Raw genomic sequence first — 15,259 nt, 5'->3', positions numbered from 1 at the left:
TCTTTATGAGCTCGTGCATCACTATGAGAGAGAAAAGGCTCAACCAATGGGTCATGCAGCTGCCCTTCCTTACAGTCTATGAGACACAGGATACACTATGAGATCCAGGCAGGCTAAGAGGAAGGCCCCCGCAGAGCCAGAGTGACAGCATGGCTCATCTTCCTGGGAACACAGCCGCACAGATGAAGCCACGGTTCTTCACCCAGCTTCCTCTCTACACTGGATGCCTTTATTTTCTCTGTCTCATTAGAGAGCTGTGAAGGCTCAAAGAGACTAATTACCAGGACAGTTAGGGTCCCAGAGAACTGTGATGAGTGTCAATTATCCATTGGAAACATCTGGCAGGAATGAAAGCCTCAAATAAGACACATTTTATTCCTGGTCAAGTGACTCTCCCAAGAACCTCCCCCTTCCTCCAACCTCCCATCCCATCCATTGCTTTCCTTCCAGCTCCCAGTTCTATATATAGAGAAAGGTGGTGGGGGGAGAAGGGGCAAGCAAAGGGCACATGCAAGGCCAGTGTCTACAATGATCATCGCATTAGAGCATCTCTATATGCAAGAAGAGAGACAGCCCTGGTGAGGAGAAGCCCAGAGCCCAAGCAATTCTAGGCACTGGCAGGTGCTCATTAGTGCCACTAGCAGAGATGAGTTAGACGTGGCACAAGTAGAAGCTCTCCAGGGAGGATTTGATGTCCTCAGAAGAAGGGTTAATCTAAATAATCCTTGAGATGCTCAAAGTCCAGTAGAGAGAGGTCCCTTTAGGTTGCTTCTTAGAAACAGCTTAGGAAAGGGAGGCTTCTTATGCCCATAACCCCATGGCAGCAACTACCTGAAAAAAACAAATGTACCAACCTTTCCAAGGAGTCATGGCTGTAGTTTTCACTTCTAAAAGAAATTAAGAACAAGCCACTGTTAAAGTAGAAAACAGTCAGGATTGCACACTTTGCAATCAGATGGGTTGAGGAAATGAATGAGCTCCAGCCCTAAGACCTCCTCCAGGCCTCTTATGCCTACTTCTGGTCGTCCTGACCAAAGCATACAACTTATAGTGAATGTCTTCAGTCTTCTGTGGCAGCTATAATAAACTGGAGGCCAAGCCATGGTGTGAACAATAAAGATTACCACAAACTGAAGCAGAGCTAAAATATCCACCTAGCATCAGTAGGCATTGTTCTAGACCTTTGGAGCTCAAGGTATTGAGAAAAATGTCTATTTGTAAACCAAGCTTTCTTTCTGTGGTCACCAGAGTATCCTTGAATTCATTGAAGTCTGAAGACTTCAAGTATTAAGTTGGCTGCTAGAGCTGGACTTGGATGCCAATGCCCATGTAAGGCCAAAATGGCAAGTGTGACTTACCATTTTAGAAACACTGATGAGTTCATTCTGCCTTTTCCCATTTCCTACTGGCACACCCCATCCATATGCCCAGATGTTAGCTCTTCTTTTTACTAGAGTGTGAAAAAAATGTCTATTTCAACAGCTTTAAACACTAAGGAAAAAAAAACCCAGAGCCTCTATCTTTTCTGTGGATGACAGGGGTCTTGTCTGGCCTGAGGTTGTGATATCTACCTTGCATTGCCCTCTTTTGACAAAGGCCACTGGAGTTGCTCTCTGAGAAGTGGTATTCAAATATTTTTTTCATTGAAGTAGTATCATGGGGAATCCATGATCTCTGTATATATAAATTCCTTGAATATAGGAAGTTAATTTAGATAAAAATGTTCTATATCTAGAATCAGAGAAATACAAATGTTCCTGTACGTCCAAACACATCTGTACTTTAAAGCCTTTCACAATGTGATATCCTCTTGATTTAGGTGGACACAAACAATGTTGAGAGATCAGTGTAAGGTTATTAAGATATAGGCAATGGTCAAGCCAAGATGTAAAACCAAGATGGTAGACAATAGCCCATGGTAATGGTACCATGTAATTAATGTGTTTTGGTGAGCAAGGACAGCCAAGAAGTTAAGAAGGAGTAGATTTATGAATCTTCCTGTGTCCACATGTAGGGCTAATGGAAAGAGAAAGACAGAGACTTGAAGCAATGAGGCATTCATACAATGTTTGTCCCCAAACACGAAGTCCAAGTGTAAAGCATTTGAAGGGAAGGTCCTATGGCAATAAGGGTGTTAATTCATAAGGACAGAAGGAAGGTTCCAATTGCACTAGGGACTCAGAAAAAAAGGTAGAAGTTTATGGCACAAGTCGCTGCTTCTAGGTATTAGAAGAACTTTCTATATAGCAAAAAATCTGAAAACAGCTGCACCTTGATTGTTCCCATTTAGCTTTTCCTCATCTCCAATGCATACTACTTGAAAACATCCACAAAAGCAAAGAACAATTTGACACTGTCTTTGTGACTTTTGTTAGAACCTATCCTTGAGCTTTTCCAAGTAACAGTGTTTCAGCTTTTCTAAGGAACAAAGAGTTTTATTGGCCTTCACTTATCACATGAGAGAGACAAATGAAGGCAAGATGTTCCTCCTATACATTCTAAACCTTCAAGTTGCATGCCAGTCCTTTCTCTTTGCTCTGGTATAGAAGAGATGTAAGCATGCTGACATCATCCTGTCATTGGCTATTGTATCCAGAAGAACAAAACTTCTGTGAGCACCCAAAGCCAGTAGTAGCCAGAAGCTCAAATCTTTAAGTGACATCTTGGTGGACAAGAAAGGAAAATCCTAAAAAAATTAACTATTTTTTCTTTGCTAATAAGGACCTTGACTGAAATTTAACTGATCTGGTAGTGATATATTAACAATAAGCCAGAGTAGAGAAACAAAGGTCAGGAGAAACAAAAAAATAATGAGAGGATCATAAAAAAGAAAGGGGGAAGGGGGAAAGGAAATAAGAGGAATGGGGAAAAAAGAAGGAAAAGAAGGCCAGGCATGGTGGCTCATGCCTGTAATCCTAGCTACACAGGAGGCTGAGATCTGAAGATCATGGTTCAAAGCCAGCCTGGGCACTACAAAGCTGTGAATCTCTTGTCTCAAATTAATCACTAGAAAACCAGAAGTGGGGCTGTGGCCCAAGGGTAGGGCAGTTGCCTTGAGCTGAAGAGGTCAGGGACAGTGCCCAGGCCCAGAATTTATGACCACCACCATACATACAAAAAAAAAGAGGAGGAAAAAAGGGAAGGAGAAATGATGTATGGAAGGAAGGAAAGAAGGAAGGAAGGATGGAAGGAGGGAAGGATATAGAGAAGAAAGAATAAAGGAAGAGGAGAGAAAGGAAGGAAGGAAAAAAAGAAAAAGGGAGGAAGGAGAAATGACAGATGGAAGGAAGAAGAGAGGAAGAAAGGAAAGAAGGAAAATAAGGAAAGCGAATGGGAAGGAGAAAGGATAGGGTGGGATAAAAAAAAATAAAAAGCAATGGGAAAAAAAGGTAAAAGAATCCTACATACAACATCCTAAGTCTAAACTCAGCCAGTCTTTGTCAGGCAAGACAGAAGCCATCATTCTTTAAGCAAAAACAATACTCCTAGCTGAATCCAGGCAATCCAGTCAGCTGGGGCTGCTATTAAATTATAATAGGCAAAGGAGAACTGAGTAAGGAATACTATTCTACTCTCATAGAAAGAGAGTAGAGATATTTCTTTGCATCTTCTCTTAGTTTGGCACATATGTACTTGCTGTAGAAATGCAAACTCTGGATGACTTGACTGGCCTAATGAACTATTTTTAATCCTCTGTCGGAAAGAATGGATCATCTTTTCAGCTGCAGTTGTTTCAGTCTGCTGTGCAGAGTCTATTTTAGCTCTCTAGTCTTTAATAAACTGGTTTGATGGTCACTGTGAAGCTCACAGGCATTAATCAGCCAACAGTCCCTCGGTTGCTGCTGATAGCATCAAACCTAACTTAATGCCTAGAAGATAAAAGACAAAGGATCACTGAATGGGAAATAAGCAGTTTTGGAGCTATAAAGCTGGCAGTGTGGGCAATACACACACTTGTCGGTGTGGAAGTTTCTTGAGAGATGGTGGCACAGCATTGAGTTCTCATTTATCACTGCATGTGTCCAGTGTGTCCAAATATTAATATGGGAAGGTGGCATGCAATCTGTTGTGTTTGCAATAGAGAAGCAGAGAAATACTACTTCAAGGATGGCAACAAATGCTGAGAATGAACAAAATGCTCTTATCAAAATCCTTCTACTCTATCTCGATATTATGGAGAAAATAGCTTTGAACTTCTCTTAAAGCCAAAGGTTTCCTGTCAGTACAAAGGAAGCCACACATTCATATGAATCTTCCTTGTGTTTCTGAGCTGAAGATGAACGTTCTATGGAAGTACTGCCTAAGAAAATAGGTAGCTAGGAAAGTACGGGGGGCGGGGAAACATAGGTGAAGAAAGTGCTCAATCTGTCGCCTCTAAACTCTCAGTTGTAAGGACAAGTCCAGCAGACTATCCTGCAGACTGTATGCACCCAACTACAGAGCCTTCCAGGTGTCTACAACTTCTGTTCTGACCCATATTCTACACACAAAAGGGTGAAGGGTTGGATATACCCAGAAGATCAGAATGGAAAGTTGAAGGAGAAGTCCTTTCACCAAAGTTCCCAAATCACAGAAAGGGCAGTAAGGTATTCCCAGCTCTTTCTGAGCAGGTGGAGCCTTGTAGTTCCATCTCAGGCTCACTATTCTATGTTTGCTTTTATTCATACTTGATTTTGCTGCTCACAGCTTTGATGTGGGATGACACTCCTTCAGGTGAGCATGCCTGTTTCAAACCACTAACTGAACTGAGTATAGTTTTGTATGACTGTAATCACAACACTCAGAAGGCTGAGATCGGAAGTTGTCAAGTTCCAGTTTGGCCTGGGCTACATATATAGTAAGACTGCTCAAAAGATCTAAACAAGCAAACAGATGGACAAACAAAAACATAAAATCTACTGCCTGTGTTTCAAATATTCCCTTTTTTTGTTTTTGAGAATAAAGTCCTAAGTGGTGAGAATTGGCTTAATCTCTTCTGAAAGTCCCTTCATACCAAAACATGTGTCCTAACTTCAGTTGCTAACATCTCTCTAGTCATTTGTGTTAATATTTTCCTGGCATCATTATTTTAGCTCTGTGAACATGTCTGACAGTGGGGGGGGATCAGAAAACCTAAGTTAAGTCATTAGTTGAACCTCTAATGCACATTAGGAAAAGGGTGGGAGGGGTACATCAGGGAGTTAATCGTGGAATTGAGGGGAGGGGAAACAAAACATAAAGCAAGGGGGGATACTGACCTTGCAACAAAGTTGAGCTTGTAGGCTCATTTAGTTCTAAATCAGGTGAGGGACATACAGGAGAGAAAAATGAAAACAAACACATATATTATATACAGTTGCTATATATTTGTCATATATAGTTTGTATACCGTCACTTACAAGTATTTCTGGAGGCATGGATAAATAAAGGAAGACAAACACACACAAAAAAAACCCAACATGGCAGGACGAAGTGAAATGAGAGTAACAGGGAAATGATTTACTCTACACAGTTAAGTGAGATGGCTGGGAAGGGAGGGAGCAAGCCACTACTCTGTATGTCTTCCATTGTGGATGGATTCACTATGAGTTTTCCTTGTGCTGGATGGAGTCACTGGTGTGGCATAAAAGGAACATTTCACCCTTTCCAGGGGAGATTTGGCCCCCATATCCTCATCCTCCTTATAGAAATTTGGGAAACGAAGTGTAGAAATGTCTGATTTCATGGTAATCATGATCATTGATGATGATACTCATGACTTAATGATCAGAAGGAAAGAGCAATATCTCTCTGGAATCACTCTGATTCAGGAATATGAGAGCTGAGGTCTCAAGTTCTGTGGTCCCAGAGTCCTATTTGTTTGTGATTAGAAGGACCATCCCACCACTCCTTAGTTTATGTCTTCCAAACGTTTCTGACCATGGAAAATCACTATGCTGAATTCTTCACTTTTCAATGCCTCACGGGAAGAAAATGCAATACATGTACAAGTTGTTGACAAGATGATAATTTAGTTGGCTTTCTAGAATGTTATTGGAGACTAAACTTCACCATGAATGTCTATTAATGTGTAGTCATATAAAGTAAATCCTGTTGTTCAACCTACCCAAGACTCTTTGGTGGCTCTTAATGGAAAATAACATGAAATTCCCCACCCCCCAAAAAAATCCCACTATATTTGGAAAAAGACCTCAAAAATGATGGTGAGATTCAATAATAAGCTTAGGAGGGGCAATACTGTCTAGAACTAGACTTTGTTCTAGCTAAAAGGCTAGGAATATTGGCCTTAAAATTAATGGGGTTTCAATAGTTCCATGGAAGGATCGAAGTACACTTTTGAGCTCCCCATAACAGAGGCCACAAAAAGGAACTGGTTTCTGTTTTCAAACCACATTTGAAAAATGCTTTGAGCTTGCATCTCCTTAGAGACAAACAAGTTACAGCTCTGAGACTTCCTGCACTATAGGACATCCATGCTATCTTTGACCCAGTCTTGCTTATCTCATCTGCAAAGGTACCCAATGTTTTACAATGCACTTGGTAGAGTCTTGGACTCCATAAAACAGGCATGTGCCAAAGCACATGCACAGGGTGAATATTTTCCAACCAAGAAACATGGGGGCATGGAAGGGGAATCAGTTATAATTGCCACGTGTTGTTCTGTTAAAAAGAGGATATTTATGACACACGCTCCGTTGCTTTTCTTGTCATAAAGGCCAGTTATTTCACTCTTAAAATATCTGCTGCCTCACCCCATTCTCATCTTGAGATGACTTAAAGAGAAGAAGCTAGGGAATTAGACAAGTAGTGATAAAGTCGATGGCAAAACCATTTCACGCCTCCAAATCAGAGAAGAGAGCTCAAAGCAGGAGGAAGACTTTACAAAACTATGGCCCCTATTGTCCCTGTAGATTGTATGTGGTTTGAAGCTGAAGGGAAAGTGCTGTGAGTGCCTTGCCTTGCAAGGAAAGCAAGGATGGGCCCATTCTTTGCAAATATGGATCCTCTGTACTTACAGACAGGCACCTGCAAAAAACCCAAAACTGTCTGACAAATGAGAGGAGCACTTGTAACTATTCTTGTGTGTGAAATGCCAGAGAGATCAATCACTCTCATCACAGCTCTGCCCATTTTGAGCTACAGACTCGAGGGTCAAGGGCACCTTCTCCTTCCCAGCTTTCAGATAAAGCTGGGCTTTATTTCATGTGCTGAATAGAAGAAAGCCGGGAGGATGTGATTTGGAAGAAGAGATGGAATGATGGAGTATAAACTATTACCTGGAGTATTTGGCAGGAGAGAAGGAGAGGGCGCATTTATGGCTACAGGATTATCTGGGTGTTCTCTTACAATAACAAGAATTTAGGTTCATTTCTGTTATCTGCTAAATTTCTTGCCTTTCTTTCCCCATTGCATTCTATCGGCTTTCTTACCAGGGGCCTTTGGGGGAAAAGGATCTGAAAAATTCCAAGCTCACTGAACTTGGTATGCTAAGCAGAAATTTGCTCAAAAGGTAACCCGGAATGGGGCCTGTGGGGAGAATTTGCATCCATTAAGGATTAAAGCCACTGCCAGACACAAGGAGTCTTGCCTGGCTGCAGACAGACAGAAGTCTGTCTGGTCACATGCTGTGGTCTAGGGAAAGATTGTTGCTTTCTTCCGACACCAGAGTTGTTGCCATATATGAAAGGAAGACAATATTCCTTGTACGTGCTAGTAGTACATCAATAATGCGTTTAAGGAAGCAATCCATGAATGACTATGTGGCCTCTTTCAAGATGGTAGTGTGGATGGACAAATGTCTTAACCAGCAAGATAACATCCAGTGACACAAATGGGAAACTGGGAAAATGCTTATTTGCTAGATTGTGTTTCTTTATCCCACTGAAATAAAGAATTTTAAGGAGCCTCCAGATTTATAACTCTACTTTTACGACTATAACCCTATTTCTCTTGTATCCCAAAGGCTGGAAGAAGTTTCAGAAAGGGGACAAGTTACACTAAGCCAGAGAACAAAGTACTAAATTGTTAGTGCTTTCCTCTGGACTCTTTGTAATTTCACCCAATTATAATTCCTAAGTCAGTTTAGGAGATATCACCAACGAGGGGGGGAAAAGGTCAATTTTAGCATCCCTAAGTTATCCTTGTCTCTTGTGTCAGATTATTTTTTTATTATGTAATGAAATTAATATTTACTTATCTTTTCAGGTCCTAATGTCTACTTTCATATATTCACAAAATTTCCTTTTGTCTGTGAATGTGTGTGTGTATCTCTCTTTGGCTCCTTTACTCACTTATGATACTTTCTCCTCCTTCCAGCCTCTCCTCTTAGCTCCTCCCTTCTGGCCACCCTTCTTTATTACACAGCCTCTCAGAGCCCAGCTCAGGGCACATTCTCACCAAATAGTGTGATGCTGGCATTGGTGTGTCCCAATTTGTTGGAAGCCACACATGTATAGTTCCCGTAGTCATGTTCAGAGACATTGAAAAAGATGAGTTTTGAGAGGAAAGGTCTGTTTTCCACTTTGACGCCTTTCTTTCCTTCAATCAGTCTGAGAAAAACAAGAAACAAAGCAAAAGGAGAAAAAAGGAGATGGTCAATTTTTCTAATTCATCAGGCCTCATCAGGTTCATTTATTGCTACCATATATTTATACTGGATAACATGTCACTGTATTTCTCTCTCACTCTCCCTCTCTTCCCCCTTCTCTTCTCTCTGTCTCTCTGTCTCTGTCTCTCTGTCTCTGTGTCTCTGTCTCTGTCTCTGTCTCTCTCTCTCTCTCTCTCTCTCTCTCTCTCTCTCTCTCACACACACACACACACACACACACACACACACACAGTCCTGTCAAAGATCCCTTACCTTCCTAAACTAACATTTAAATTCTTAGAAGGGAGGTATGTCATTGTATCCTTGCATTGTAAAGCTGACAGGCATATCACAACAAATATAGCATGCCAGTTGTGTGACATTCAGAATAATACCATTCATGCAAGAAGAGCTGCTCAAAAGTGTTGACTTATGAGGCTCCTGACAGTGGTAATGAAGATGGTGATATGATGATGATGACGACAACGATGATGGTGATGATGATGATGATGATGATGATGTCTAGTGAACATTTTGTCATGAAAGAAAAAAGAGGCCTGATTTTTTTTTTTTGTGTGTGTGTGTGTGTCTGTGTGCAAGTACTGGAGGTTAATTCAAGGCCTTAGCGCTGTCATTTAGCTGTTTTGCTCAAGGCTGGTACTCTATCATTTGAGCCAAACTACCTCACTTCTGCCCTTTTGGTGATTAATTGGAGTTAAGAAGCTTATGGACTTTTCTGCTCCGGTTGGTTTTGAACTTTCTTTCTCAACTATCAGCCTCCTGAGTAGCTAGGATTAGATATATGAGCCATGATTACATATAATGATAATGAATATGACATGCAAGTGTACATCTAATGTGCCAGTGTATGGAGGTGTGATTGTATAAAATGTGTCTGGACAATGGACATGGGTTAAAGCAAATGTGACCGGGAGGTGCCTGCAGTGCTTGTAAATCAGCAATGTTACTATCTGTCCCTGGATCATAGTATACAGAGAAGACAGCTATTTTGCATTGTTGGGAGGTTTACATTTAAGAGATTACAGAAAGATGTTATCCACATTTCCTGCTAAGACTCATGCCTACATCAGAAAAAGAAAGGCAGGTTCTGGCTAGAGTTTCCATCTAACATTTGTCTCTCTAAGGAAATCATCAGGTTGATTAGAAGGATTTGACTTGCTTCTCATGATACAGCTTTTCTTCTCCCCTGAAGCTCAGGGCAATGAACTGGTCTGAGTCTACCATCATCAGTGCAATGTTTCCCTTGTGCAAGTCTTGTGGACACTTCTGTGGATCCAGTGGTACCACATATCCCCCACCCCTTCCCAAATGGTTAGTAGCTACTGATTCTCTAGGGGGCACTGTACAAGGCAGGGTCCCAGTGACTGCACCAAGAGGCCTCTGGGATCTAGTTATGGGGATTGAGGTGATTTACCCTTTGGACAGCATTCCTGGGGTGGGGTGGAAGGCTTCACATCAGAATGAAGCTGTGAATTAGATTTTGGCTCCATAGTGGGAAGTCTTACTTGAAGCAGGTCCATACTTGACAGCTCTGAAATATCCTTAGCTAAACATAGTGTAAGGTGGTCAGCCACACTTTGCCGCATTTTGCAGCTCCTGGGGCGATTCATGATCCCCTTCTCACACATTCACATAACCTCCATCCTGTATTGCCACCCAGCTTCACTTTCTTAATGAAGCTGTAGACTTTTCAATGGCTACTGTCCCTGTTGGGTGGGTGTCCATTACTGTTACTCTGCACAGAATTTTACTTCCTCTCTCTTTGACTGATAATAAACCACAGGAATAGGCAGTTGAGTGCTTCTAGTATAAAGTCAAATGTGTCTATCCACCCTTTAAGAGAACCTCTGGCCCCCATCACTATGACTGATTCTGGAAGTTTGCCCCATCTCACAACAAGCAGGATAGGGGTGAGAGCTGTCATTCTAGGGTAGCGCCAGATGTGATATACCTCACTGGGAATTACCCAGTGAAGCTTGCCTGGCAGGCAGCCCAGGTGGTAGAGATATGACTGGCTGTGACAAGAGCACCACTGTGGTCACAGAGGCAGTGGTGTTCTTGTCATGGTGGGAGGAGAAAATATTCCATTCACTGAAGAACACTAAAACAAAACAGTATGAGTAGTCAATGGTAAGTGGAGTGAAATCAATGGAAAGGGAGCCAGGCCCCAGTAGCTCACACCTATAAGACTAGCTACTCAGAGATCTGAGGATTGAAGTTCGAAGCCAGCCTGGGTACTTTTGTCTCCAATTAAGAGCACCCCCCCTCCCCCCCCACACACACATCACATCACATACATACACTGCTACAAGTGGAACTGTGGCTCAAGCTGTGGAACTAGCCTTGAATGAAAAAACTAAGGGACATGGACCAGGCCCTGACTATAAGCTTCCAGGGCTAGCAAGTGCATGTGCACTGGTACACATATACACATCAATGGCAACGGAGGAACAATCAGAGAAAATCAAAGATGAGGAAAGGAAGAGGCCAGATCCAGGGTCATACCCAAGGCCAGACTACCAAGCCCTGTCTTCCTGGAGAAATAAGGGTGAAAATCACAGCTCTTCCTAGCCTTGGGGCTTCTGTGGCAAGAGGACATCTCTCTGTTTGTTATAACAATGAGAATTTTTGTTCAACTTACTTTCCTGTGTTTTGAGATCTTGCCTTTGGTCTCTATGTTTGTTCCTACTTTTCCCTCCGTTAAATGTCTCGATAATGGGAACACAGTTGGTTAATTTTCATTTAGCACTAGATCATTGTAGCTCTGTAATTTTTTCTGCTGTGGAAACTTGAAGCTTCAGTCTTTCTTTAGTATAATAATGAAAGTGGAGTGAGATAATACATTTCTGTGTTGTTGAAAGATGGACAAAAGCCAACTCTACTTCTCCTTTGTTTTTCTCCATTTCTGCCTCTGCTCTTCCTTCCATACAATGGGCAAGGAAAGTATACCATCATTTTTGCTAGAGGCTAAATATAAGTCCTTAGAAATGAAAATTCTGCTGGTTGCCAGTGGCATGTCTATAATTCTAGCTATTTGAAGATCACATTTTAAAGCTAGTGCAGGCAGACCAATCCTCAAGACTCTTACCTCCAATTAACCAGAAAAATGCTCAAGTGATAGGGTGCTAATCAAGAACAAAAATAGATCCTAGCCAGAGCTAAAAAGCCCTGCATCTGAGTCCTAGTACCAGCACAATTCTTTTCACTGTAAAGGGTTATAAGAATGCAGCAGATTTTAGGATTAAGTGATTTACTTCTAAACAAAATTTAACTATTGACTCAAAACATGTCATTGCTTTTGATGTTTAAGTGGCCAGTTAGTACAAGAAAAGCAAGATGCACTGAAGCTTGTCCATAAAGAATGGGGAACAGTTTCTCAAACTGGACTAGAATTTCCCCTACTGGTCATGTCAGATTATTTTCTGTTGTCTTCTCTCCTCAGTTTCCAAGTCTCTAACTCCAGCAACACTAGTTCCATTTCTATTAAAGTATTCTGAACATAGACTGCACTTGCACATTTATTTGTTGTTCATATACCTTAAAATAGCTTTTTGATAACAGTAATTGCCAAGTTGTCTGGCTGTACAGAGCCACTGACCCTTAAACTGACATGCCATTTGATAACTTCTCTAAATGACCATCTGTAGTGACTCACAACAAATGTTCCCATGATGACTGCAACAATGGAAAGGAAAGGGACGGTCCTGAGTCTTTTTTTTTCCTACAGAGAAAGAACAACATGAACACAAGGAGAGGGCTCACAGGGTCATACAAAGCTACTCATAGAGTCTGGAATGGAAATGGGAGAACATTCTAGGAGCAGCTAATGTGGGAGCCACTTCTTAGACCTAGGAATGTGTTAAAAAAATAAATAAAAAACAGCGTCAGCTAAAATGCATTATTTTTGTTGGCTTAGAAAAAAATTTTTTTTACAGATCTTACAGCACTGCTTTTGGTTCTGAATTTGTGAGTTTGGATTTCCTGGAAAATATGTTCCTGATTGTTGAGTGATGGTTCTGCATAGTAACATTAAAAATGGAGCTGAATTTTAAAACAATGAAGACATTTGCACACTCATGGTCAGTACTGCACTATTCACTATAGCCAAATTATACAAACAACCCAGATGCCCTATAATGGATAAGGGTGAATAATACATACACACGTATATCAGGGGAAGAGAATCCAGTCACAATATTTAGTGAACATATATGAAAATAAAATCAGGTCACTTGAAAGAATGGATAAGGTTAGTGGAGTTGGGAACGAAAAATACAAGTTATAATGTTGGTCAAGATGCATTGTACTCATAAACTAATGAGATGAAATTAAACCCCTAGTAGAAATAATTAATGAGAATATAAAAATATATATCTATCTACCTATCTACCTACCTACCTACTTATTTACCTATCTAATAGATATATGAGGAAACAGAAATCTAGATGAAGTTTATTGTTTAAAAATATTAATATACGGGGTGGGAGTTTGGCCTAGTGGTTAAAGTGCTTGCCTAGCATGCATGAAGACCCAGGTTCGATTACTCGGTACCACATACATACAAAAAAAGCCGGAAGTGGTGCTGAGGCTCAAGTGGTAGAGCTCTAGCCTTGAGAGAGTCCAAGGACAATGCTCAGGCCCTGAGCTCAAGCCCAGGACTGGCAAATATATATATATATATATATATATATATATATATATATATATATATTTATATACGATTTCCTATCAGACTGAACTTCAGAAGAGGGCTTCATTTTCAACATTGTGGCCTGCAATCAGCACCCTGGGAAAAGTTTCTACTTCTGGAATGGAGTATAGAGAGCAAAGGAGAATAAAGAACTTTACCTTTTGTCATCCTTGAACCACTGAAATTCTGCTGAGGGAACAGCCGAGGCTTCACACTGCAGTGTTCCCTTCTGTCCCACTGGGACACCAGTGCCCTTAGCTTCTGAAATGTAGGGTGGATCTGCAGAGAGAAGATGATCTGAGGCTGACACCCATGAGTCTTAAAAGAAGAATATTCATTTGTGGATTTCATTTCTTTCTCTCTGCTTCTGCTTATTTGCCCTGTCAAATGGCCGTAGGTATTGTGCTAGAGAGTAAAAACATTTTCAGTGTTGCTCTAAAGAAAAGCATTTATTGCTTCTATTTGCTGTACTGAGATGTAATGACCAACTATTTGGGCATATTTTCTATTTGAGGTCTTCTCTCTCTCTCTCTTTCTGTGTGTGTGTGTGTGTGTGTGTGTGTGTGTGTGTGTGTGTGTGTGTGTCTGTGTCTGTGTCTGTGTCTGTGTCTGTGTCTGTGTGTACCAATAGTAGGACTTGAACTCAGGGTCATACATTCTTGTTCAGCTACTTCTGCTTCAGTTGTAATGGTACTCTCATAATTGAACCACACCTTCACCTCTGGACTTTTGTTGGTGAGCTGGTAATAATCTCATAGACATTTTCTGCCTGGGTTAACATCGAACCATGATCCTCAGATCTCAGCCTTCTAAGAAGCTAGGATTACAGGCATTGGCCATTAGTGCCTGGCTCTGTTTAAATTTTTTAGACTTGCATAACTGGATGCCAATTTATCTAGCTTACATCCCATGGTTTGACAGTCATCACCTTTAAATCAGCCTTGTAGAGTTTTGCACATGAGGGTTTCGGGGTTTTTTTGCCAGTGTATTATCCAAAACTAAGCTACAGAAATATAATTTATAGGCATTACCTAAAGAATATACATACCAGTCATTCTTGTAAGTATGCTAAACATATCCTTCCATCAAACAAACCAAAGTTGGCCTACATAGTTGGTGTGGTTTCATGTAACATCTTCACCAAAACAGTGTTGGCATTCCAACAGTTTGCACTAAGATGTATTTAAAAATAGCCACAATAGGCTCACACCTGTAATCCTAGCTACTCCAGAGGCTGAATATGATAATTTTGGTTTAAGGCTCGCTTGGACAGTCTGTGAAACTATCAGAAACTGGAGGTGGAACTGTGGCTCGAAGTGGTAACGGGCTGGACTTGCGTGAAAGAGCTCAGGAACAGCACCCAGGTCCTGAGTTCAAGCCCCATGACTGACAAAACAACAACAACAAAAAGAAATAGCCAGGCTGGGAGTCTGGCCTAGTGGTAGAGTGCTTATCTAGCATGCAGGAAATCCTAGGTTTGATTCCTAATACCACACACAGAGAAAATAGAAGCCGGAAATGGTGTTGTGGCTCAAGTGGTACAGCAGTAGCCTTGAGCTTTCTGAAGGCAAGTGCTCAGGCCCTGAGTTCAAACCCCAGGACTGGCAGAAAAAAAAAACAACGATAACAACTATAACCACCAAACCAATAGCCATAATAACCTCTTACTGTCCTGCTAATTTCAGGAATTCATACCACAATGTCTTGACTGTCTCTTAAAAAGCTCCTTTTGTGGCTACTCCAAAGATAATTTTCTATATAGTTTCAGCACCAGGAAGAGCAATATTTCTCAAGAATTAAATTTGGTTTTATTTTATGGACAACATAAATCTCAAAACAAATGATATTTCCTCTCCTTGATTTAGCAGTCAAAACTAAATTCTGGATGTGACCTCAACATCTTTGTGATATATATTTCATGTACTGATTTTCCCAAGCTCTTGCTCTCTTTGCTTAGTTTATTTTTCCTTTGCTTACTTTTT

General features: G+C 41.0%; 1 protein-coding gene across 1 annotated transcript in view; it reads right to left on the bottom strand.

Annotated features, from left to right (window-relative positions):
• Positions 1-15,259, bottom strand: part of LOC150039232 (neurotrimin-like) — a 56,840-nt gene that overhangs the window by 5,906 nt on the left and 35,675 nt on the right. Inside the window, exons 5-8 of the mRNA XM_090327943.1 lie at positions 13,436-13,556; positions 8,377-8,528; positions 5,238-5,273; positions 855-887 (exon numbers count right to left, since the gene is read on the bottom strand). Coding sequence (XP_090184069.1) covers positions 855-887; positions 5,238-5,273; positions 8,377-8,528; positions 13,436-13,556 — 342 coding nt within the window. The remainder of the gene's footprint in view (positions 1-854; positions 888-5,237; positions 5,274-8,376; positions 8,529-13,435; positions 13,557-15,259) is intronic.

This window comes from Megascapheus bottae, unplaced genomic scaffold, assembly GCF_031878675.1.
Source record: "Megascapheus bottae isolate mThoBot1 unplaced genomic scaffold, mThoBot2.hap1 HAP1_SCAFFOLD_77, whole genome shotgun sequence".
Lineage (NCBI taxonomy): Eukaryota > Metazoa > Chordata > Mammalia > Rodentia > Geomyidae > Megascapheus > Megascapheus bottae.
The sequence above is the reverse complement of the archived record's forward strand: the minus strand, read 5'-3'. Positions and strand labels throughout refer to the sequence as shown.